Genomic DNA, 27,256 nt, shown 5'->3' with positions numbered 1-27,256 from the left:
GCTTTTCCAGCAAAAATATCTACATTTTTTTAGCAAAAATATCACATCCATGCATGTATACACTGCTGCACACTTATGTATAAACTCACTCAGGCAGTCAGGAAGTAGAGGTGAGAGATTCCCCTTGCTGCCATCCTGCTGTCCCCTCACCTGACATTTCTTTTCTGAGCTGCATTGTGGAGAATGTGAATGGTTATATAAATATTATGCAGTACAATGTGCAGCATAATATGTATATAATGGTGCACATCCTCTATTCTTGAATTTGTGGCAGGTTGGCTGACCGGGCCCCCTGTCACTGAGCGCCCCATAGCAGGTGCTATGGCTGCTACCACTGTAGTTACATCCCTGATGAGAATGCTTCTTTTAAGTTATTTGAGCCTGAATGTGTCCCAGTTGTCATTCACCTGCTGTTTTTGGAAACTCATATTAAGGCATTTGCATGGAAGCTCTTCAGGGTGGGAAAAAGAAAACTATGCCTCTAGTTCTTCTTTAAAAAAGCCGATCCCCCTACATCAAGGTCTGACTTTCATGAAGCCTAGTGACATGATGTAGGGTAACACTCTTCCAGAAGGACTGGACTGTTTTGCTGTCATTACATCTCATCAGCACAGTGTAGGGAACGTTTTAGGCTAGGTGAAAAGCCAAAGATATAGATCGAGAAGGCCTAGTGACGTGATGTAGGATTATAGCCAGACCAGTAAGTCTCTTGCAGAAGGAATGGACTGTTTCGCTGTCATTACATATCATCAGCACAGCGTAGGGACCTTGTTAGGCTAGCTGAAAAGCCAAAAATGTAGATCAGGAAGGGATCCATTCTCCCTATTGAGATTACCTTTGCAGGTCATCTATTTAGGGGAACATAGTCTAAAATTCTTTGGATGATTTACCGGGTGTTCTAGTTAAGAAATATGCAAATACATTGACTTGATAAATTGAAACTACCTGTTTACACATTGATGAGTGTCATAAAACTTGTTGCTGGTGATATATTTAGATTATTTTTTAAGGAATGTAAAATTCTGGAAAATAGTGGTTACACGAGGGAACTGATTGTTCAATATTCTCAACAAGCTCCAGGCATCAGAGCATGGAAGGAGAATAATGTGTAACGTATCCAGCCGTGACAATATAGCAATCAGTTATATGACATTAGTGCAAAGGTTCTTCTACTCCATCAGCAGGGAGCCGATCATAAGTCTAGGCCCCTGGATTGGAGGTCCGTCGCCTCAAAAACATTTTTCGGAGAACTAGTAATAATTTAGCTATAACTGTGATGATAACTCTCCAGTTTGGTTCCTTTCGATTTCTATAGCCAAATACTGTTCGGATGCTGGGTGTTGCCCCTGGGGATAGAAGGACCTGTTGTTTGCTTTTGGGCCAGTACTTTTTTGCTAGCAATACGGTTTCCCTTGGATAGTTATTGCCATATGAATAACAACAAATAATTTGGCCTTCATCCCTCAAAGAGCCCCATAGGAGCTGCCTGTAAAGTACTAGTCCCTAGACTAGACATCAGAATCCCCCATTACATTCATCCTTCATTACAACATTCTCCACATTGAACACTAGTTTCTCGGCAGTAGAATTATCCCTACTATTCACCGTATGCTTTTTCCAGAGGGGCTATTCATTTCCTACATCTTGCATATCTTCAAATATGATAGGCAACTTTAAAAGCCCAGCAACCAATACAATGCCCACCTACCATGTGCCATTTACAATATTGGGGTCGTCTTATGTCACAGTGGAGTCTTTCTGCCCCCTCAAGTCCCCAGGCAAAAGTGTGACTGCTGACTATGCACCCTCTAAAGCAGGGGCTCCATTGTCATGCCCAGGGGCGTAACTTGAGGGGGTGCAGAGGGTGCGATCGCAACCGGGCCCAGGAGGTTTAGGGGGCCCATAAGGTGTCACTTTCCAATATGAAAAGACTAGTACTATAAAACATAGATTATAGTCAGGGGGCCTGGCACAGACTTTGCACTGGGGCCCATCAGCTTCTAGTTACGCCACTGGTCATGCCACTCAACTTCAAGGGGCTACACACAACAACAATCACAATACAGCACAGATAGATGGGAAGAGGTGGTGGAATTAAATGTTGCTGGGGAATTAGGGGAAAAACAAACTCCTCATAGGGTATTGGAATTGGTGCAGGGAAGGTCAGAAAATAAAGAGGGGGAGAAGACCAACAGAGGAAAGGGAGTTGCCCTCCCTGAAAGAGATATTTGAGAATATACTACACTGTAGCTAATTTGACTATGGAAGTGGGGCAATTTAAGGAATTTGGTTTATTTAGAACAGAGATGCATCTCTATGGGGAAAGACTGGATCAGGCAGAACATAGAATATCGGAAATGGAAGATGGGGTAAATAAAATTTGTGCAGAATTAAAAGTGTAAAAAATTCGGAACAAAATAAAAAGTTAATTGAGTTAGAAAATCGATCCAGAAGAAATAATTTGAGGTGCACGGGGTTCCCCCAAAGGGGCAGAAGGAAATGATCCAAAAAGTTTTATGGAAAAGTGGTTGAAGGAGATGGTGGGAGAAGAGTTATTTAAACTGCCCTCTTTTATTGAAAAAACACAATACAGCACAAAAGTCACCCCAGGTACTACAAATACCACTGTACAGCAATAAATATCACCCCAGAAACCCATAATACACTATAATACAGACCCCAGACCAAGCAATAAATACAGTGCCCAAAACAATTAATAATGGAGACCCCAGAGCAGACAAATAATAAAAATGGAGATCCCCCTGAGCAGTTAATAATAATGGAGACCCCAGAGTAAGCAATGATACCAGAACTGTTAAAAAATGTCTGATCTATGTCTTGACACTTGTTTGCATGAGCCGGCATCAGGTCCCTGAGTAGAACAGCTCCTGCGAGGGGTGAGTACAGTGCAGCTGACATGGACTCGCTACTCCTGCGTCCGGTTCTGACACCGGCTCATTCATACACCGTCAGCACTCATTGGTCTGGCCATGCAGCAGACTGCATGCAGAGGACTTGAGGGCCATTCACCCAATTAGATTGAACTATATATATACCGTAACTACTTTTTAGTACTTTTGTATCAGATAGAAATATTTTACAAAACTGCCTTTGGGCCCAAGGCAGTTTTGTAAAATATTTCCTCTGAGTCTAATCCCTGCCGTGACAATAAGGTCCATTGTTTGTTGTATTTGTATCAGATAGTGCACGTCCTCTCCCTGTTGGACATCAGTGGTGTTAAATGGATCGGTTGTCGTATGTTACGTGATGAAATATCTAAGTCTTTAAATAAAAAGATTTATTTTCTATTGTTGCCGAATATTGTTCATAACTTTCTAAACCCTTTCTCATGTCTCATCACTACATCACTTATTCTGCTCTCCTAGTTTTCATCCTAAGTGCTGAAACCACTCAGTTGTAATTGTGCTTTGTAGATGCCTACACCCCGCTAGGCTCATCAGTACTTACAGAAAATCAGAATTGGAAAGTGATCTGTAAAAAATGCTTTAATTGGAGTGTCAGTATTAACCCAACTGGAACAAAACTGTATTTGAAGTAATCTTGTAGTCTGCATCCCAAAATACTGTTCTACAGGTCATATAACAGTGACTTACTCTCCATCCAGTGTTATGTTTTTACTATCCAGCAATGATCATCTATCTGAGAAGACTATACTTTTATCTAGCTCAGATTTCCAGAAACAGATTTGCACCTCTTGCGGTCTCCCTCACCTCTTTCGGTCTCCCTCACCTCTTACGGTCTCCCTCACTTCTTACGGTCTCCCTCACTTCTTACGGTCTTCCTCACTTCTTACAGTCTCCCTCACTTCTTATGGTCTCCCTCACTTCTTATGGTCTCCCTCACCTCTTATGGTCTCCCTCACCTCTTACGGTCTCCCTCACCTCTTACGGTCTCCCTCACTTCTTACGGTCTCCCTCACTTCTTATGGTCTCCCTCACCTCTTACAGTCTCCCTCACTTCTTATGGTCTCCCTCACTTCTTACGGTCTTCCTCACTTCTTACGGTCTTCCTCACTTCTTATGGTCTCCCTCACTTCTTATGGTCTCCCTCACCTCTTATGGTCTCCCTCACCTCTTACGGTCTCCCTCACCTCTTACGGTCTCCCTCACTTCTTACGGTCTCCCTCACTTCTTACGGTCTTCCTCACTTCTTACAGTCTCCCTCACTTCTTATGGTCTCCCTCACCTCTTACGGTCTTCCTCACTTCTTACAGTCTCCCTCACTTCTTATGGTCTCCCTCACTTCTTACGGTCTTCCTCACTTCTTACGGTCTCCCTCACTTCTTACGGTCTCCCTCACTTCTTATGGTCTCCCTCACTTCTTATGGTCTCCCTCACCTCTTACAGTCTCCCTCACTTCTTATGGTCTCCCTCACCTCTTACAGTCTCCCTCACTTCTTAGGGTCTTCCTCACTTCTTACGGTCTCCCTCACTTCTTACGGTCTCCCGCACCTCTTATCGTCTCCCTCACTTCTTATGGTCTCCCTCACCTTTTACAGTCTCCCTCACTTCTTATGGTCTCCCTCACCTCTTACAGTCTCCCTCACTTCTTAGGGTCTTCCTCACTTCTTACGGTCTCCCTCACTTCTTATGGTCTCCCTCACCTCTTACAGTCTCCCTCACTTCTTAGGGTCTTCCTCACTTCTTACAGTCTCCCTCACTTCTTAGGGTCTTCCTCACTTCTTACGGTCTCCCTCACTTCTTATGGTCTCCCTCACCTCTTACAGTCTCCCTCACTTCTTAGGGTGTTCCTCACCTCTTACAGTCTCCCTCACTTCTTACGGTCTCCCGCACCTCTTATCGTCTCCCTCACTTCTTATGGTCTCCCGCACCTCTTATTGTCTCCCTCACTTCTTATGGTCTCCCTTACCTCTTATTGTCTCCCTCACTTCTTACGGTCTCCTTTACCTCTTATCGTCTCCCTCACTTCTTACGTTCTCCCTCGTCTCTTACGGTCTTCCTCACTTCTTATGGTCATGTCCACTACATTTGCATCTGTTGGATTAAAAATGTCAGGAACCTGAAAAATCCCCTAAGAGGGGACAACAGGGCCTGGGGACAACAAAGGAAGTGACGTCCTATGGTTAATGTAAGTGACATGGTCCGAGGAGATCACTTATTGACAGAAGCGGGTCCAATGATCCCGGAATTTCTGGTTGGGCACAATGCCGAAAACTGGAAGTACCCGAGGAACGCAAAACCTGTGAACTGGAGCATGGCAAGTATGCTTTTTTCCTCTACCCTTCCTCAGCATCCTAGGAGGAAGCTCTAGCTGAGACCTTGGTATTTCTATTCCGTGACTTTACGGATGTCTATCTTAGTAGAACAGGGCCTACAGCAATCAGGAGAACACAAGTCCCATTCTCACTTATTTGTGTAGTGGCAGGACTTGTTTGCAGCATTAGCATGCAAGCGTCAGAGATTGCCAAGTACAGCATGAATGGGAGTGCCAGAGATACCTGAGTGCTGTGCTCTGCAATTTATAAAACTCCTGTATTATTTAATAGAACGGCACGGAGCATTTAAGTCCTGCCACTCCATCCATTTGTGAAAACAGAACCCCTGTTCTCCAGATTGCTGGAGGTCCCGTTCTGGTGATCAGTGGGGGGTCCCAGCAGCTGAACCCCTTGCCGATCAGCCTGTTATCCCCTATCTTATGAATCACTTGCTAACTGGATACAACACACACCCTTAAGTGCAACAGCTCTGCTCCATTATGATAGATACCCCAGTCACATTAAATATCATTTCTACACAGTCCAGCTGAATATTTAGAAATGATTACAGATCATTGTTCTACAGTAGTCACGGACAATTGATAATTGGGAAGTGGTGGCTAAAAAAAGTGAATATTTTTTTTTTTAAAGCTTGTTTTTCAGGTTTTTGTATTTTCAATGTACACCTAAACTGTCCCCTTCATATAAAACTCCCCCTATTCCACCTAAACCCATGGATTTTGCTACGCAGACATTTATGGATACATATAATACATTCGTTTATGATAATCTTAAACTTATTCTCTTATAATACTTTGTGTAATTGGGATAATTGGTCATGGATGGCGTATGAATTAATCTTTGTTAGAAACGTAATCCATATGGCTCCATTACACAGTCCTAATCTGGCTGAAAATTAAACTTGACAAGAACCCTACTGAGCAGTGTCATGTTGGGACACCACTTTTGATCTTTCTCATAAGCGCGCGTAGCCTTGAAGATGGTGACTATATACCGGTGGACGCGTCACGCGTGTCGCCAGTCTATTCCGTTTATTTGGGATGACATCTATGACATCTAGTGGTCGACATTGCTCGGTGCACGTTCCTGTGGGAGATCATTGCTGTTACCAAACCTGAACTGTTCCATCTCAACAAAATGCTTTACATGCTAATCCCATAGCGATTCATAGTGATTTGTGATGCTCCAAGGATTATTCCCGGAGATTAAAGCAAGATGATGAACAGTCTCCAAGCGTATAATCTGTGTATTCTGCAATTTTAGAAAGAATAAGAAGATTTCCACTTTATAACTTTATTTTGTAAATAGGGCAATTTTGTTTTCAGAAAATATTTCACAATGAGTAAGATTAAAGCACTTTATATTTGTGAAATCAAGAGGAACCGCTGTAGGTCTCTGCCTGTCTATCTACAGTATCTATCTGGCTTCAGAAAGCCTCATCTGGAGCCAAAACATTATAGATGTACACAATGGGGCAGATTTACTTACCCGGTCCAGTCGCGATCCAGCGGCGCATTCTCCGACGAGGATTCGGGTCTGCCGGGATTCACTACGGTCTGTGCTCCCGATATCCAGCAGGTGTCGCTGCTGCACCGATGTCCGCCAGAGTTTACCTGCTTTTTCCCTGTGCATGTGAGTGCTGATCTTGCGACACAAATTCTTTTTTAAATTTCGCGTTTTTTCCGAATCCGTCTGGTTGTCCGATGGCCACGTCCCCCGATTTCTGTCACGTGAAAGCCGGCGCCAATGCGCCAAAATCCGATCGTGTGCGCCAAAATCCCGGGCAATTCGGCGCAAATCGGAAATCGACGGGAAACCCGACGAAAGTGCGCGGGTCGGACCCTTAGTAAATGCGCCCCTATGGCGTAAAAAGGACCACTGTCACCACAATCCTGGCCTGACTGGAGTGCTGCTTTTTCTTGTATGTGTGTATGTGTGTATTTGATGCATAAAAAGGATGCACACATGTATATTTTCCTGTGCTGTTAAAGACTTTCCTTGAGTATTTATCTATCTACTATAGAAAGTCTAGGAAAAACAGGCTCCTTAAGAGGAGGGGTGCAGCCCATGAGTCCGGCAAAAGACCCCAAGTCATATACCATAGGTTGCATGCAGCACTCCAAAGTCCAAAGGTGAAGTTTATTGTGGATGTGGCAACGATTCGGTGTATGGAGAAAGGTGGTCATACACAGAAACAAAGCCACATCCACAATAAACTTCACCTTTAAGTAATCTTTGGACTGCTGTCTGCAACCTATGGTCCATCTATCTATCAATCAAAAAAGTCTACGTTAGCAAAGTGTGATGGTCCCTAAGAAGGAGGGGCGTAGCACCTGCTGGTTCTGGAAGGTTAAATGGAGAAGTACAGGCAGCACTCAGTCCAAATCACAGTAAAAGGTCAGGTTTAAAGCTTAGGCCACACTTCCAATAAACCATGAGATGCAGACAATCACGTGTTTTTCTGCTTCTTTCTACCTATCTATCATCTCCCATCTATCTATCTACTCAAGGAAAGCCCAAGCAGCACACCAGCAATGGTGGGCGCACGCCAAACAAACCAACCAACTGATTGTGTATTCTTTGCACCAGAATTGATATATACGCCAGTCAATGATGGAATAAAACTTCTTACCTCTGCCAGTTTTGTGGCATAAGTTACTGTAAATGTGTTGGACTGAGACTTTCCCATTCCACCATTAAGGGTATTCCAGGAATCTTGACAAATAAATAAACACTTTGCACACGGGCGTAACTACAGAGGTAGCAGGCATAGCAGCCGCTATGGGGCCTGCAGTGTCAGGGGGCCCTGGCATCTGACCTGACATTAAAGAATGAAGAATGTTCATCATTATATACATATTATGCTGCATGTAGTACAGTATGATATGTATATATGCTGTATGTGTGTATCTGTAATGTGTATATGCTGTATCTGTCTATGGTGTATGATGTGTATATATTGTATATATGTATATGTGCTATACATCAGTGTATGGCACTTTATATATGTGTATGTGATGTGTATATGCTCTATGTGTGTGACTGCATAAAAGTGTGTGTGTATAAGTGAAGAACTGTATGTATATAGGTATATAAATGTGTGTGTGTGTATATAGGAGTGTAATATGTATATTTTAAGTGGGATGGGGGGCCCCATTAAGAAGTCTGCTATGGGGCCCTGCCTCTCTTAGTTATGTCCCTGCCTTTGCACCATTAAGGGGTATTCCAGGATTCCTTACCCTACGTACCCTGCTTCTGGGTCCAGTAGTGCTCTCTGGTTCTTCTACACAGGGGTGGAGGTAACGGACCCATTTCAGCCATTCAGTGAGTAAGATGGGCCAAAATTATTACATATCCTGACCTATGTCCTTAACCATCCATCTGCTAACAGCACCAATAATGTGTAATACCCACTATTTGTTGCACCCATATTTATAATACCCCTCTAAATGGACTGATCACCCCATTAGGCTCTAACTCAGGCTAAAGCCAGTTATTTAAGGACCCACTCCACACTGAGGATCCCTTTAATTGTACATTAAACTGCATGTTTTTTCCCCTGGTTAGGCTTGCATGGAACCACACTACCACCAAATGGCTGCAATAGGTTATTACAGTACAATAATACTAATATATATTTTATATTTTACTGTCCCTGTGTGCTGCTAAGACAGAGATTGCTATATAGCTACTGAATCAGCAGAGGTCACCTGACTCCATAAGAGAGCGGACCACTGTTCCATGCTGATGTGCCTGCAAGCCAACTACGCTCATTATCGCCACAACCAGCCAAATCTATTGCCTGCTAGCCTCATAGGAAGGAGTTGTCACCAGCCTCCTGTTGTATTGCTGTCTAAAGCCTGCCAATAAAAAGAAATGTCATCTTTACTCTGTGTGTCCCTGTGCTGCCGTTAACATCACGGGCCTCACACATAAAATCTGCTTGGGAGATAAACATGTACACAAGGAGGAAACTTCTACACATGCAGCCTCCCTCTTTTCTTTTTTTCTGACCTGCCGGTCTTCACTCACATTGTGGCTCATCTCCTCCTCCTCATATTGTGGTCCCCTTCTCCTTAATTTATTGCATCAAGTTGAATTGGGGTGGTGACTATACATGTACCACTCTAAAAGTGATAAAATGCGTAATGATTCTCCTCTTCCAACTATATTTTTTTGTTTTAACACCCATTGTGCTGCAGACCCAAATTTAGCAGGCAAATTAGTTTCCACTTGTATTACCTGGCTCAGTGTCAGCGCTAAGTTTGTCACCAAGTCTCTGATAATCGAGGGATTTCTATGCAGAGAAGATTTGCTTCATTAAAAGACTGCCTTTATGCTGACATGTACATTGAGGTTTCCATGGAAACAAGAACCCAAAATTATTTTACTAGACAAAGTCTTGGTAAATGAAAATTTCGGAATTAACGTTAGGAATGCTGAGAATAACCTGCAACTCTATAGCATGAAAGAGTTAAAAGTAGTTTGTACCTAAAAGGGGAAATACAAAAAATAAATTACTCTTAAAGGGCACCTTACTATTCCCAAAAAATTGCTTACAGTAATAGTGCAGTGTATATCTGGGGGTTGGTTAATCAAGTTGGGGCACGCCCCTTTTACAAGAGGAATGGTAACTCCCAATTGCCAATTTGTAATAATGGACAAATGTCACAGAGTTGAGGGAAAAGATGTGCTGAGTGGTTATTAGGGAGTCCGAGTATTTACTACAGAAGACACGGCCAGAATGTTGACTACTCATGATTTAGTATCTGGCACTACGACTTGTATGATAAGGGATCCTCCGCAGGTATTTACAACTGGTTTAAAAATACTCTTATTGTAAGAGGAAAATAAATCTGCACAGGCCGTACAACGGTATAAAAAGATTTTATTGTGTACAGTAAATCTCCCTCCAGGACATCTTACGGTTACTTTGTAAACTAGAGACCTGTCAAAATCCAGGAAGCAGAAACCATATTCCAGAACTCTGGAACTGAGAACAACTTATTTAAGAAACCTCTAATGGGAAGACATAAGAGGGGAAGGTGTACAACACATGATAAAGTTTGGATTCCTGGCGCATGGAGGAGCCCGGTGTGGGTCATGATAGAGCATGGAGTGGGTTGTGCTGGGCTAGCAATAGCCTGTGTCAGTTCCTGGGGCAAGATGAAGTACTAGGACTAGCGTGAAACGACTCGTCCCTTAAAAAAAACGTATCCTTATCAACTACTCTCTCTCCTATTGTTTAATTTAGAATTATTAGAATATAACAAATACAGAAGACATTTTTAAAGAAGTGGTGAATGCCAACTCTTCTTTTCCTCCGATTTCTCTAATTATTGAAGATAACTGTGTATGGACTTTCTTTATAAGTTTCAGCACCACCACAAAGGTTTATAATAATTAAATTTATTGTCCCCGAAAGGGGATCAAATATTTAGGAATAATGATCGATGGGAAATTAAAATGACAGTCTCAAGCGGACTATGCATATAGGAAGGCAACGGGTAGGCTGTTCTCTGTAAATACTTAGATCACTTAGGGCAGTGGTTCTCAACCTGTGGGTCGCGACCCCAGCGGGGGTCGAATGACCAAAACACAGGGGTCACCAAAAGCCATCAAAGGCCACGATTTTATTGCATTTTTGCAGAGAATCACATGGTTTGGGGTCACCGCAACATGAGGAACTGTATTGCGGGGTCACGGTATTACAAAGGTTGAGAACCACTGACTTAGGGCCTTCTCTGTAAATACTAAGCTCCTGATACCTTTTATGAGTCAGTGGTACTGAGTTCTTTACTGTATGGGGTGAATGCTTGGGGCCCACGCCTGTCTGGATCAATGCAAATGTAGAAAGATTTTTTAAAAAGCGGAGAACCAAATTGGTGTAAAAATGGAGCAATGGGAGAGTATATTACATCGAAGTGTACTAAAAAAATTTGCCCACATGGTCACAGACCAATCTTATCCTTTGCACACTCAACTACAATTGCAGCGAAGAGATTAAATGATAGATACAAAAAAAAAAATCATTTATACCGTATACTATCAATTTGTCTAATTGCACAAAGGCGGTCTAATTTTATGTGTAGAATTTTAGTGATTAGGGATTTAAATTTTTGTGGGTATTAAGGTTAAGACTGTTGAGACATGAGTAGTGGGTCATGTTTTCAATTCTATATTATTGATGTCTTTTTTTATTATTACAAATTTTATGTATTGTCTTTTTATTATATTGTATTTCATGTACTGTTTTGTGTTGTCAAACTGGTTGTGACATCCTCTTTCCCCCCTTTCGGGGACAATAAATGAAATTATTATAAACCTTTGTGGTGGTGCTCAAACTTATAAAGAAAGTCCATACACAGTTATGTTCAATAATTAGAGAAATCGGAGAAAGCATTCACCACTTCTTTAAAAATGTCTTCTTTATTTGTTCAATTTTAAATTAAACATCAGGAGAGAGAGAGTAGTTGATAAGGACACGTTCTTTTAGGGACACTCGTTTCACGCTAGTTGATCAGTTTACAAAAAAATAGGAAAAATCTCTTTAGCCCAGGACAAAGGATAGTACTTTGGTCAGTTTTATGCTTCAGTATTTAAAATACAAAAACAGAAATAGTTTCTGAACATAGAGAGGATAAAATGTTTTTGTTTATGTACCATTCTTTGTTTGTCACAGAGCACTGACCAGTATACTTACATATGAAAAAGGCTTTAAAGGGGTTTTCTCACGAATCAAGTTAGGATAGGGCCTAACTTGCTGATCAGTGGGGGTCTCAGTGATGAGGCCCCCATAGATCACGAAAAGGAGGGGTCCGATGGGGCCCTAGTTACTTCAGTCGGATCCCTCGCCACTTCAGGAGAGTAATGGAGCACATGACCGTTCTGTAATGGAGAGTAATGGAGCCACATGATCTGTAGCAAAATTTTTGTGCACTTGTATAATATTTTGGGCACGTCCCTTTGAAGCTGCACCTTGACAGTTATTACCCAAGAGTAGTTATTCTCCTTTCACTTCTGTCCAGGACTAGGAGTAAAATATCCACTAAATATATTTTTATACCATAACGGATGGTGTTTGCTCAGTTGCCAACTCATAAGTAACACATCTTGCATCATCTCCTTGTGAGTATTGACTGAATTGTGCCATTAATGCTTGGTCAATAAAGCGGATAGGGGATCCTATGCTAATTTAACATCTTTATATTCTTAGAAGAGCTACTACTAATGCTCCCTATTGATTCTACACCATCTCCAGTCATCTCTGTAGACATTACTGGAACATTAGCTTAACTGTTAAATCCATATTACACCTCAAGCCTTAGGACTATAGACAGGTTACAGTGCTCTGCACACTGTGGTCCTACAATATAAAGAGCCCTTAAATGTGAAGAGGAGTAGAACTAATGCAGTTTATGTGTGCAAAGAGATGTTTCAACTACACATTAGGGGTTTAACTTTTGGGCCTGAAGAGGCGTCCTGTCTTACTAATAATAAAATTTGGTCAAGATGATGATGGCTCTCGGAAACTCTGTTGGCAGCCACCTGCTACATTTTCTGCCCTTATGGCCAGGGCTGTCATTTACTTTTTCGATTAAAGTGAAAACACAAAGGTCAGGATAAGGCAAGCGTTGGTAAGATACCAGGGGCTTTGTGCCGCATGAACGTCCCCATAGACGGCAATAGCGGCGCGGCGCAGATACGGTGCCACACATGTGTGGCACCGATCCGGGCCGCACACCGCAAAAAGATAGAGCATGCTCTATCTTTCGGCGTGTGTGCGGCCGTGCGCCGCTATTCTCTATGGAGGGAGGAGGGGTCACCTCCTCCTCCGATCCAGCACACGGCGGTATGTGAATTGTATACCTGGATTGTCCTCCTTTATGCAGGTAGGGTCAGTCCCGCTTCTCCCCAGTTTCTGACCATTCCTCATCCCATCTCTCTGTGAGATTTCCTTTAACTCTGGGATCTCATACAACTTAGAGAGTTGAATCATGAGCAGAACTGCCCTTGGCCATAACCTAACATTATTAAAGTTACAGAATTCAAAAACACAATCTTATGACTTTTACCGGAAGAAACAATAAGCAATGTAATTGTAATTTGGTTTGTTGCCGTGGAGAACGCAACACTCATCCTTCGATCACTTTTTATGCCTAAGCGGTTTCTAGTCTCTTAAGTCATTCAGAACATTTGACGATCCCACAGCTGTTAGAAGTCAAAGATGTCTATTCTGTCTATTCTCTCTCCATATGTCGTATATGTATGATTAGATTACGGTAATGTAATTACATTATATTTAAACGTGGATATTAGAAATGCCTATGTGCATTCCAAGAAATACCAACAGTAGTGATGCTCCTCACATGTGTTCAGTTTGGAATTTCTAATGGACATAAGCTGAGAGAAGAACATACATGGAGATATGTCAAAGGAAATGTATACCCCCATGTCCACGGTCAATGCTACTAATGGATGGGTGGAGCCAGACAGTAGCTTCTGTACTAAATATATCCCATTGCTCATTGGGATATTTTAGGAGTTTTGTACTGGCTAAGGCTCAACTGGGGACTCCGAGAAGACACAAGTGCTCGCTACTACATGTGCTACAGTGTCTCCTACATTGAGTAGCAGAGAAGCAGACTTGAGCTAGTGAGGACACGATGGAAAGCTTCACACTGGATACATTTCCAGAACAAGTGTTTCAGATATTGCCAAGCTTTGTGAGGAGTCATTAATTCCAGATGTTTGCATGGTTCACATCTCCCATCTTATTTCATGAAACGCCTACCTTATTTTCTACACAAGCGTGAACCCTCTAGGAGAAGTAGAAATAATTACTACCCGGGAGGATTGCCACCATGTAACGCTCAAGCACTACCTTGCATGATGCGAAACTGTGAATGAGACTCTGCTGTTAACTGTTAAGATACTGTGACTGTGATATCCCAACTTCTTGGACCAAACTTTTGAAAATTGCAGTAGAAAATTATGCTGACTCCTTTAGGTTCCTCTCGAGGCTCTTCACATGTTCATGCCTCTAAAAGACTTTTATTTTTTTTCATCAAAAAATACAGATATGAAGCCGAGGCAGCTTTCTTCGGTAATCTCAAGCTAACAGACTTTAACATCATTGATACCCTTGGTGTTGGAGGATTTGGAAGAGTAGAGCTGGTAAGTCCAATCCATAATTCATATAAGGATTTGTAAATTAATTTGATATTCGTGGGGCGCAGATATTGGGTTTTTGGGTTTTTCTATTGAATCTGCCTGCAAAATGGCTGCCTTTTGAGTTGTTTTATGTAGAATTTTCTAAGGTTTTCTCAGTTTTATTCCTTCTATAATTTTAAAACCTCAGATTCCTTTATCTCCTGCACCCCCTGCATGGCATGTTATATTGGGATACAGTGCCACAGCTGCTGCATATGTAGATCTCTTACAGATAAATGCATATCATCTGCAGCTGCATTGTGTAATTGTAGCTTAATAATCCTATACATTTTCACAAACCGATGAAAGATAATGGGGGAAATTTACTTACCTGTCTCGTTGATGCAGCCGATCCGGAATGTCCGACGAGGATTCGGAGCTGCCGCGATTCACTAAGATCACGCTCTGATATCCTGCATGTGTCGCTTCCCTGCTCAGGTCCACTGGAGTTCACCACCTTCTTCCCGGTGTATGTGAGTGCGTGTCGTGCGACATAAATTCATTTGTTAAATTCCGCGGTTTGTTCGAATCAGTAGGGTTGTCCGACGGCCACGCCCACTATTTGTGTCGCATGAAAAACGGTGCCGATGCGCTAAAATTAGATCGCGTGTGCCAAAAAACCTTGTGCAATTCAGGGCAAATCGGAAATATTCGGGAAACCTGACGTCCGACGGACCCTTAGTAATTGTGCCCCAATAGGTCAACTTTATGAACACTGTTTCTTAAGGGGGTTGGCTACTTTACCTGTTGATTTTTGCACTGTGTATGTGTAAGTGTTGGGGGAAGGATATTAGGTTATTTACCATTATACATCTATGAAATGTCCTGTTCTGCTTTATTGAATTGTAAAATGAAGTTCCCTGGTTCACAAGTGTCTTTTACCTCATCAGCCTCCATTCCTGTCCATACAATGGGCACCAATGAGCCGTCATGTGATCCTAACAGTCCATGACCAATCTATCTTCTAGGACCTTATGATAGTATTCATGAATACAAATTCTTGGAAAGACAATTGTTCGTGGACAGTAGGGATCACATGAACATCCATCATGCTTTTCACATCCGATGGGTGGTTGCCTGAGGCCCCAGAAATGGCAAATCCATTCCGTATACACTGGATGAGATTTATCAAAAGTTTCTGAGAGCAGAACTGTTCTAGTTGGAAATGAAAACCAATCACAGCTCAGATTTCATTTTCCCACAGCGGTTTATAAAATCAAATAGGGCGAGAACAACGAGAACAGTTTTACCTCAGACATCTCTGATAAATCTCCCTGACTGACTTCTTAGTAGTTGTGTTTATCTTGTGCTATCACGGATATGCAAGTATATAGGAATCATCTGCACTGAGGTGGATGTTGGGAAGCTCAGGCCGGTGCTGTAGAGGACTGATAGCAGAGCTGGGGTTTTGTACAGGAGGATTTTCTGGTATGTCCTGCAGCTGGAGAATGTCAGGAACGTCGCTGAACAATGCAGCGTGGTGTAAACACAGCAACCGTCACCAAGGGAAGAGGAGAGGGGTCACTAAATGTGACACCCAGGAGAAGGAGACACCCGGCTGTAACCGATATACTCAGCTGCATGAGACTAGCAGGGGAGGGAAGCCCTAGACTGACCACTATAAAAGGGAACCAGACTATCCAAACTATATGTAGTTATATAACAGAAAATGCCCATCTGTCGCGATTCATGAAGATCGCGTGGCCGATTTTTTGCGTGTGTCGCTTCCTCGATCAGGTCCACCAGAGTTCACCTTCTTCCTCCCGTTGTATGTGAGTGCATGTTTTGCGACACAAATTGAATTGTTACATCCCGCGCGTAGTCCTAATCCGTCGGATCATCCGACGGCCCAGCCCCCCGATTTGTGCCGCGTGGAAGCCGGGGCGATTGTGACACAAAACCATTGCGTGCAGCACAATCCCTGGCGCAATCCCTGAAAATTCAGCAAACCCGACGGAAATGCAGCCGTGGGATCCTTAGTAAATAAGCCCCATAGATCCAGGCACTGCCACTGGGGTAATCTTCTTGTATTTGCTATGCATGGCCTCCTTTCCTCTAAAATTACCTGTTAAGATTATGCCAATATGCTAGAGGGGCTCGGGGGGGGGGGGGGCGTTAGCAGAGCCGCTCCATGCTGCAGCTTCACAGGCTGTTACACTAGGCTGAAGCAATTCTGGCTTCCACTTTATGAGATCACATCAGGCAAAGCTACAGCACTACACCCTCAGGCTCATTAGCATAATGTTAAAACTTGATTTTAGGAGGAAGGAAGCCCTGGATAAAAATATAAGAAGATTATTACAGTCACTGTGCCTGGATCTATGAGTAAGTGCCCCTGGTTTATCATTGTGGATTTTAATGGTAGATTTAAGAAAAAAAAAGAAGACATACTTGCTCCACTGGCTTATCCATGCTTGATATTCATGGTAGATTTCCTTTGTATAGGATAAACATGGGCAGAGTAGTGGTTTTTTTATTATTTGCACCGAAAAACCAGAAATAACTCCTTTGGACTCATTGGTCATGAAAAAGGCACCCAATGTGGAGGCTACTAGGGCCTGTTTCCTTGAGGGTTGATAAACTTTGGTCTTTCAGAGTAATTTTTTCTGGTGGGCCTAAGGAGCCCCACTCCAAGAAGATGAGACCATTGGTCTCTTAATCCAATATCTACATATTAATTTTTAACAAAAAGTTAAGAAACATTTCCATCAACATCAACTCTTGATGTTGACGTTGAGCATACCAACTCTAATTTCATAGTCTATGTTCCGACATATCTCACAAAATGGCGCCATCTTCTTTGTGAAGGTGACCCTTCCATTTAAACTCTAATAATCTGCATCATTTAGGATCTCTGCAGGGCTCAGGCAAGGTTAGTGCTAGGAATAACATCTCCAGTTCAGAAATATCTTGTTCCAGGCAGCATCTTACTAAAGACTTGAAAGAAGAGATCTAAGAAGCATGGCCATTCTATTTTTAAAGATATGACCAAAGGGAAATCCTCGGCATCATGTAGCACTTGCTCAGTATGTTACCCTCAAAGTCTTAACTTGGGTGATTCCCCTTCTTGTAAACATAAATTATCCTTTCTAGATGGAAAATGTCAAACTAGATCAGAAGCAAACTGTGATAAAATTTATAAGACTTTAAAGGGATTTTCCTACCACATAAGACAAAATGGTAATATTTAGCATTGTCTGTGTCCTCAATTTGTTGCCTTCACCTTTACAGACACATTGGACTCCCCAGTAGTATAGAGAATGTTCCAGAGGCCGACACTAAGGGGGGAATTTAGTGCAGTGAAATAATTGCAAATTCTTGGCCACTTCTTATGCAACTTTGCCACCTCTACACCAAGTTGACACAGACAGGACATAGAGGGGCGCAGCCTCATGCAGAGAGGGCGGGCAAGGGGTGTTCCTTCCCCCTTGCCTCCATACTTTTTAAAAACCTGCACACAACGGTTACATAAAACTACGCTAGGTCCGACCTAGTTTTGCCGAGTGGTACATTTGCCTGCCGAATACATAAAGAGGCCTAAGCCTCTTGCCGATGCTGATGCTGATACATACTGATACTGCGCACATCTAGCACTTTGCACAATTTTTCTTTGTTTTATTTTTTAAATAACTTTTTTATTAATCTTTATAGCAGCAATGATTATGTAAACAACATGCCAAATGCTTCATTAACCTCTTCACACTCCATGATTTACTAGTACGTCATGGAGCGCTAAAAAAATATAGACATAGGGTTTGCTACAAACTGCAGAAAACACTCACCGCTAACACCCATGATCAGAGCCAGCAGGTGGCAGGTGTTAACCCATTGATTGCCGCCGGCAGCATTTAAAGTATGGGCGCAGCCATCTTTGTTTTGATCATTGCTCCCCGTGATATCATATTATGATACCCTTGGATCATACAAACACCCAAGACTGTGTTTGTTTTAGCATATGTATTGCACATTGTAATTGATGATGTGGAAAATCCCCATATACTGCCATAATGTAGTAAAATGCGTTATTTTCACCAATTTCACCACATTTTTCCCACTCCCCAGTGTAAGGCATGGAATAATAAATACTATCACTGTGAAGTGCAATTTGTTACGCAGAAATAAACCTTCATACAGCTCTGTACACTGAAAAATGAAAAAGTTCTAGATTTTTTAAGGCGGGGAGCGAAAAAGGAATGCAAAAAGGCTGCGTCCTTAAAGGGCATCTACCACCAGGATGAAGGACTGTATGTAGATGAGCCTATGGGGCTCCAGGCTGCATAGGTGTTAATGGAACTTGGAGCCACTCAGGCTGATTTGTATAGAGTCTTTCATCCTGGTGGTAGATGTCCTTTAACGGGATAAGTAATGGTATTAAGAAAAATCGATAAGTGGATAACAGTAGGCCGTAGGAGCAGGGTCACTCAATTGGAGACCAGGGACCTAATGTTCTCCTCAGTGTTAAAGAGGGATAGCCAAGGAGAACAATGGTTTTAAAGCTGCAAAAATCTACTGACCTAGTAGCCTCCATGTTGGATGAGTGATCCAAGGAGGGGGTCTGGGTAGAAAACCTATGGAGAGGGATCATAGTTTTTGCAATAAGTAGCAGGTAAAGCCACAGGTTGTGAGGAGAGGTAGTAAAAAAGGAGTTTGGGGGACATAAGGGGCAAACATGGGTTATGGTGCTTAAATGTAAAGGGCATCTCCAGCAGAGGTCTGAGATCTAATATTTGCAGCACAACTAGCATCCTATACCACCTACTAACCAATTTATAGCACTTTGCACAGTTTTTCCAACCAAGCGACATTCCTAGCCTCTGGCTATGTTCACACGATGCATTTGCATTGGTTTTTGCAAATGCATAGGGGAAAAAACGCATAGAAACCAAAACACATAGTAACATGTGTTTTGCATTGTTAACCTTTATTATCAAGGTTAAAAGTCAAAACAGAAGTCCCTATTTACAAAACACGTGTTAATAAAGAGGCAGATTGTTGGGTTTGCCGAGAATCAGAACCCCCACTGATCTACTATGGCTGGTTTATACTAAGCACTAAGGTCATTGATGGATACTCCTTTAGGCCTAGGGCCATGTCTGTTTTTTATGACTATTTATTTAGAAATCTACTTCAGTAAGAGGAACATTGTTGCATAAAAAAGCGTAGAAGGCGATTTGAGACGCTGCTTGGGTTTAGTTTCAAAGGTTAACCCTGCATTACTTGCCGTGTGACTAAGTCGTTCTACCTTCTATAATGAATGCCAGGGGACATTTGAGCCAAAGTCATAAGACAGAGCTTATGGTGACATGAAACCCTACCATGAAAATGGTATTAACAAGTCTATAATCAAATGTATAAAATAATTGTGAGCTGTGGAGCTGCCGCCATGTGGGCCGGTAAGCTGAAGGGCACCATACAAAAAAAATCACCATAACATTGTTCACAATTGGTGATATATTAGGTTATATATGCCAATAATTCTAGCCCAGTTTGACTTTGAAATAAATCCTAATTACTATCTTACCATTTCACTATTAGAAGCAGAAGAATGGAAATGACTGCAGTGCCGAATGGTGGACACCAAAACCACCCTCTGGTGGACCCCATTGACAATAAAATCAACAATTTTTAATTATCAATATTAAAAGTTACATTTTATTCACTCTTTATACTGTCCGCATACTTTAAGTGAATACAAGCATCATCATCAGCTATTATAGTCTCTTTTTCCATTGACAATAATGGCATCTATTGGGTTTTCTAAATGGTGTACATCATTTTTGATAGCATATTTTTACAATATTGAATGGAAATGTAAATCTATCCTTGGTAATCCAGGTAGACAATTGTAGGGGGCGAGTGGAGGTCTGAGAGCACCCGAGTAATGATTGTCAGAATATATTGGGGCACATTTACTAAGGGTTCCGAACACCGCATTTTCGTCTGGTTTCCCGACTTTTTACCGTTTGCCCTAAATTGTCCAGGGTTTTTGGTGCACGCGATCGCATTGTGGCGCATCGGCGCCGGCTTGCATGCAACGGAAATTGGGGGGCGTGGACGCTGAAAAACCCGACTGATTCGGACAAACCGCAGAATTTAAAAAAAAAATTGTGGCACTAGATCAGCACTCACATGCACCGGGAAGAAGAAGGTTAACTCCGACAGACCTCAGCGGGGGAAGGGACACATGTAGGAAATTGGACGCACGATCTTATTGAATCGCGGTAGACCCAAATCCTCGTCGGACATTCCGGATCGGCGGCGTCAACGGGACAGGTGAGTGAATGTGCCCAATTGTTTTTTTACAATCTTTCTACTACTATGTGCTATTGACCTAACATGTACTCAATGATCTTATATGTACTGCCAACCTTAAGTGTTCATCTGCATCAATTCCCAGGAAAGCATTTTGACATTTCTAAGAAAATGCCCCCTGTACCCAGCAATGTTTTATTACATGAAGTCAAAAGCTTCCGTTACGCTTCTCAAGTATATTCTGAGGGACTTCAGAAGGGCACCTTTCCTGATGTCCCATAATGCACTGCTCTGGACAGATTCCATTACTCGGATTAGCCTGGCCAGGTGGCTGGTGGTGAATGAACCCTGTATAGGATTATACTATGTAAGGAAAGATTATGCTTGGCTCTATCGAAACACAGAAACGTTAAAATTTTGTTGTGAAAAATCTAATGGGATTCAGCCTTGGTCCATATATTAATTACGTACTAATATATTATTACTAGTTTGCGAGTTGGTTGAGAATTTTCTTATGTGTTTGTCTTATTTTCTCCCTTCTAGGTCCAGCTAAAAAGCGACGAAGGCAAAACATTTGCTATGAAAATCCTTAAAAAGCGACACATAGTGGACACAAGGCAACAGGAGCACATCCGATCGGAGAAACAGATAATGCAAAGTGCTCACTCCGACTTCATTGTAAGGTATGTGATGAACATCATGCTCCAGTGATACTACCATGATACTACCGTGGCTCTGAATCCTTAGGGTCGGCTCCTACTGATGGCCGCAGACAATACTTGACTGTAATACTGGTGTAAATCTTAACCATCAAAATCTGCCTTGGCACCATGATTGGTCAATGTTTGGCATACAGTTGGGATAATACAATGTTCCTTATTACAGGTTGTACAGAACATTTAAGGACAGCAAGTATTTGTACATGTTGATGGAAGCCTGCCTAGGTGGAGAGCTTTGGACTATTCTCAGGGACAGGTATGTAGTCTCTGCCAGATTGGTTAATATGCAGTTTTTTTTAATTAAAAAATAAACTACAATGAACAAAAGCAAGAATTCAAAACTTCTTGGGCTTCAAAAGTGGCCGTACCCATGAGACACTCAAGTATTTTTTTTATCTATCGGATAAAGAATTTCCAACATGGCCGACCTTCTTTCCAGATGACGACGGTGTGTGATTGGATCACTAAAGTGGTTAAAATTGTCTTTTTTCATCATTGAATGGGTCCCTTTGTCGTCTCACAATCCATTTATACTCTAGTTTTATCCCTAGACGTCAGGGGATGTTATTTATAACAGGGGAGGTTGGTTATTTATAGGAGTAAAAACTGTGTTTTCTTATTTTATAATATGATCCAATATCATGAAATTATTCTGGATTTGCATTGTGATAAACGGTTTATTATAAATATCTGAAAAATTGTGATGCATATATGTGTTACCAGTGTCCGACCGGGATTCCTTGGTACCTCCATATTATCCTTCGAATGCAACGTTCATCATCTCCAAGGAAATGGACACTACCAGCATCCAAATTAGGTTGTTTTATGCCGTATGCAAGCGGCCCTGTATACGTTTAGTGTCTGGGCCTATTGGTTCATCCTCTGGTTCTTTGGTGGGCCTGTCCGACACTACATCCTACTGTTCATAAAGATATTGGTGTCAATCTTTAAGCTACACTGCTACTGTAACTTGCTTTCTATAGATTGAACTGCATTTTCAGTGTTATGGTTCACTTTATGTCATGTTTGCCTTTGGACTTCCAAATAACGCACCCATAATGCGAACGGTACGAAAGCTCCAAGATCGACCTAAGAAGAATGATACAAAATACAAACTCATAGCAGCACAGCAGTGCCAAACACCCTGAAAACAGGGGGGTGCAAAAAAAGCTTGTAAGTCCAGGTAAAGATGAGCTTGATAGCTATCCTCATGGTAAAAAATGAAGCAGCACTCCAGGTCCAAATGAACAAGTGAAGGTGAGGGTATTCACAGACCGGCAACATTTTGGTGCAACATTTTCTAAGCTTGAGAAAGGTGCACACTGCACCGAAACGTTGTCTGTCTGGGAATAAACCTCACCCTCACTTGTTCATTTGGACCCGGAGTGCTGCTTCATTTTTTACCATAAGAAGAGTGATACATATGTTGTAAATGTTAGAATATACAGCATTAAAAATTCAAACACACATCCTCCATGGTGGCGCTTTCATGCAGGAAGTTTGGGGCCCCTGACTGGTAAATTTTGTGGGTCCCACAAAGAATGATAATCCGGCTCTGTGCGCACAGTTATTTCCCTGTACCTGGTAAGGGAGGAGGGTTTTCTGAGATTTGGGGGCCCTTCTGCTCCTCGGGGCCCCCTACATAAAGTCACACTAAACCCCCCTGATGGCGACCCTTTCATGCGACCCTTTCATGCTCCCCTTTTTAGCAACTGCATCAAAGTTTTGTACTGTAACTTGTGATAATGGCAAAAATATCGGAATAATACCTGAATATTGCTTGCCGTGTAGAGAAATCTCTGCGTCTGTGTCCAGCACCAATGTCTTGCAATCTATCTGCTTCTTAAGCTTAAAGGAATTACATTACTTTTGCTTTTTACCCTTTTTTTCCCCATCAATTACTATCGTATGACTACAAATGAGCAGCAAAACAACACCAGGAGTAACTCAAAATGTCTATAAGTATGAACTTTATTTGGCTATGTCTGTTCTTATTGTGTGTTATGACCAGCATGTATACAGGCCAAGCTATAGCTCTGGGTAACAAGACATTGGGGCACATTTACTAAGGGTCCGCGGTCCGCATTTATGTCAGGTTTCACAACTTTTTCCGTGTTGCGCCGCATTTAACTGGGGATTTTGGCGCACAAAATCGGATTTTGGCACAATAGCGCCGACTTCCATGCGGCGCAAATCGGGGGGCAGGCCATCGAACAACCCGACTGATGCGGACTAGGCGCGGGATTTAACATTCAAAATTGTGTCGCAAGCCATGCACTCACATGCACCGGGAAGAAGAAGGTGAACTCTGGAGGACCTGAGCGGGGAAGCGAAATTGGACGCACGATCTTAGTGAATCGCGGCAGCTCCGAATCCTCGTCGGACAACGCACCTCGGGGATCGCGACGGGACGGGTAAGTAAATGTGCCCCATTAAGCTAAAATCCTAAGGCTAATAGGTTTATCTTTCCTAAATGGCTTTACCCATTGCTTCTGTACATACTGGTTAACACACAAACAATTGATGGGTGTGCTCCATGTTATTATATGTATATCTTTATTTACCTTTGTGCCATTCTTGCCTTTCATCTATGAGTTTAAGTGGACGCTTGTCATTTTGGAACCATTACATCTCTTGTCAATTACATCTTATGTACTTTTTATGAAACACAGAGTGAATATAGCATTAGTTGGTGAAATGTTGTGACATGCCCAGTTACATTATCTGACAGCCATTGATTTTGCAGCAGATAGCCCTATTTTATGTAAGGATGTTAAAAGTCATGATAAGGATTTATATGTTAATTGGATTTTTGTGTGCAGTTCATATTTTCAACTCACAAAGTCAACTAACTGCCCATATCTCCGATTCTGTAGCTCACAGAATCACAATCCTGGTGTGTTTTGAAGAGTTTCTTATCTTTACAATGACACCAGAACCATGCTTCTAGGTGTTACAGAGGCCAAGATATAGACATCTGAAATGACCCTCCCCTCCCAAATGCTAAAAGGGACTTATCTCAGACAAAAAGTGACTTTTTTCAGTTCATTTGCATATTACATTGGAAGTGATTTTTACATGAAAGAGAAAATTCTAGAAAGGATATTTCATACTCTACCTGAAAGTTACGTTAGTTTAATGGGGTAAAAGCTGGTGGTAGAGTCCCTTTGAGTTATTCAACTTTTCAATTAGATTATCTATGTCACAATCCAAATTATTAACTATGATAAAATAGTCATATCATATAAAGTTATAGATTAGGTGTGATAATTATAACTATACTATAAGTTATAAAATCACAAGATTTATATTCTAAATGTAAAACTGGGCACAAACTTAATCAGAAGTAACAGCCAAAGAAAGTAAACATTTTTTTTTATATATCTTTTTTGAATTTTATTTTTTTTCTTGGTAGTGGATAAATCTTTACAGGCAGAGGCGTAACTAGGAGAGGCAAGGCCCCATAGCCCACTTCTTAATGGGGCCCCCCTTCCCACTTAAAAATATACATATTACACTCATATATACACACACACATTTACCGTATATACCCATATACATACAGTTCTTCACTTATACACACACACTTTTATACACTCTTACACACATATAGAGCATATACACATCACATACACATATATAAAGTGCCATACACTGATGTATAGCATATATACATACATACAATATATGCACACCATACTCCATAGACAGATACAGCATATACACATCACAGATACACACATACAGCATATATACTGTATATACTCGAGTATAAGCCGACCCAAGTATAAGCCGAGGCCCCTTATTTTACCACAAAAACCTGGTAAAACCTATTTTTTACTCAAGTATAAGCCGAGTTTGGGTTTTCAGCACATTTTTTGTGCTGAAAAACTAGGCTTATACTCGAGTATATATGGTACATATCATACTGTACAACCTGCAGCATAATATGTATATAATGACGAACATCCTTCATTATTTAGTGTCAGGTCAGGTGCCGGGACCCCCTGACACTGCGGGCCCCATAGCGGCTGCTATGCCTGCTACCACTGTAGTTACGCCCCTGTTTACAGGTCACAACAGGAAATGCAGTCATGTTGGTTCTCATGACAATATTACATCACTTCCTGTTTTTTGTTAAACGTCCAAAAATTTAAATCTCTTTAAGAGTAAAGCAAATCTAATTCCCAAATGTTGTAAGATTAAACTCCCCCTTTAGAAAGCACAAATGCAAGTTAATTCATGTTGTATGATGCAGCTATAGTATTAGCATTACTATTTATGCTATTACAGTATGCAGGTAGATGTTAAGGACCTTGTTCACCATATCCATGGCATAATTGTTTTTTCATTGCATATGTATTTGATCATTGTACTGAACTGTGGTGACACCTTAGGCAGCCGCTGCTGTACTAAGGTCATTCAATGGCCATTGCGTTGAATGTGAAAGTCTTTTGCACATTGTGACTGTGTTTTTTATTATATATATTCCTGTAACCACATTCGTGTATTTATGGACATGTGCTATTTCTTCCAGGGGTTCATTTGAAGATTCTACCACAAGGTTTTATACGGCTTGTGTAGTCGAGGCCTTTGCTTATCTGCATTCCAAAGGGATTATTTATAGGGACCTCAAACCAGAGAACCTTATTCTGGACCATCGAGGTTATGCAAAGTTGGTAAGTGGAAAACAAGCTAATAAATTACAGGTTTTTGGGTTTTTTTACGGAAATCTGAGTAAGGCAATCATTAGCATTAGTTAATAATAATTCTTTATTTATATAGCGCCAACAGATTATGCAGCGCTGCACAAAGCATGACAAATTGGTCCCTGTCCCCATGGGGCTCACAATCTAAACAACCTACCAGTATGTTTTGGGGTGTGGGAGGAAACCGGAGGACCCGGAGGAAACCCATGCAAACACGGAGAGAACATACAAACTCTTTGCAGATGTTCACCTGGGTGGGTTTAGAACCCAGGACCCCAGCGCTGCAAGGCAGAAGTGCTAACCACTCAGCCACCATGCCGGCCATAACAATCTATATGGGTGTATAGATGTATCCATGGGCTATCCATTGAATAAACCGATAGCAAATGAAAGGAAATAACATTTATATGTATGAAACCTAAGGCTCGTTTTTCTGACAGTCTCACTGTATGGGTGTGTGACCTATAACTACTGTACTCATACTGAGTTCAGTTTAGCAGTTGTAAGTTAAGTCCGCTAAATCCTGCCGGAACAAGCTCAGCGGGCCTAAAGCTACCATTTTCTGAGTAGGGGTGGCCACTGTACCTCTCAGCCAGGGTCGGCTCCAGGTTTCAGTAGGCCCCTGGGCAACAGAGCCTCAGTAGGCCCCTTTGCAGTGAACTCACATGGCGACATTAAAAAGCTAAAACTTAATTATTCCCTAATTTATCATTAACAAACAGTCCCCTCATTATTTAATATAAAGCCCCCCCCTCAGTCCTTATGGATTCATTGGATACAGCCTTCCACATCCTAATGGATTCCTTATGTGCCCCCCCCAGCAACTCTTTAATAAAGGCCCCCTCAGTCCTTATGAATCATTGGATACAGCCTCCCTCATCCTAATGGATTCTTTATGTGCCCCCCAGTAGCTCTTTAATAAAGCCCCCCTCAGTCCTTATGAATCATTGGATACAGCCTCCCTCATCCTAATGGATTCTTTATGTGCCCCCCCCCCAGTAGCTCTTTAATAAAGCCCCCCTCAGTCCCTATGGATTTATTGGATACCGCCTTCCTCATCCTAATGAATTCCTTATGTGGGCCCCCCAGCAGCTCTTTAATAAAGC

At 41.8% G+C, this 27,256-nt stretch overlaps 1 protein-coding gene across 5 annotated transcripts in view; it reads left to right on the top strand.

Annotated features, from left to right (window-relative positions):
- The window catches only part of PRKG1 (protein kinase cGMP-dependent 1), an 859,223-nt gene that overhangs the window by 819,879 nt on the left and 12,088 nt on the right, over positions 1-27,256 (top strand). For 3 of the 5 annotated variants that reach the window (XM_072130530.1, XM_072130528.1, XM_072130526.1), the window contains 5 exons: positions 14,338-14,434; positions 21,266-21,405; positions 21,608-21,697; positions 23,368-23,403; positions 25,979-26,120. In XM_072130530.1, coding sequence (XP_071986631.1) covers positions 14,338-14,434; positions 21,266-21,405; positions 21,608-21,697; positions 23,368-23,403; positions 25,979-26,120 — 505 coding nt within the window. The remainder of the gene's footprint in view (positions 1-14,337; positions 14,435-21,265; positions 21,406-21,607; positions 21,698-23,367; positions 23,404-25,978; positions 26,121-27,256) is intronic. The other 2 variants (XM_072130529.1, XM_072130527.1) reach the window with 1 other exon arrangement.

This window comes from Engystomops pustulosus, chromosome 11 (assembly GCF_040894005.1).
Source record: "Engystomops pustulosus chromosome 11, aEngPut4.maternal, whole genome shotgun sequence".
NCBI lineage: Eukaryota > Metazoa > Chordata > Amphibia > Anura > Leptodactylidae > Engystomops > Engystomops pustulosus.
The sequence above is the reverse complement of the archived record's forward strand: the minus strand, read 5'-3'. Positions and strand labels throughout refer to the sequence as shown.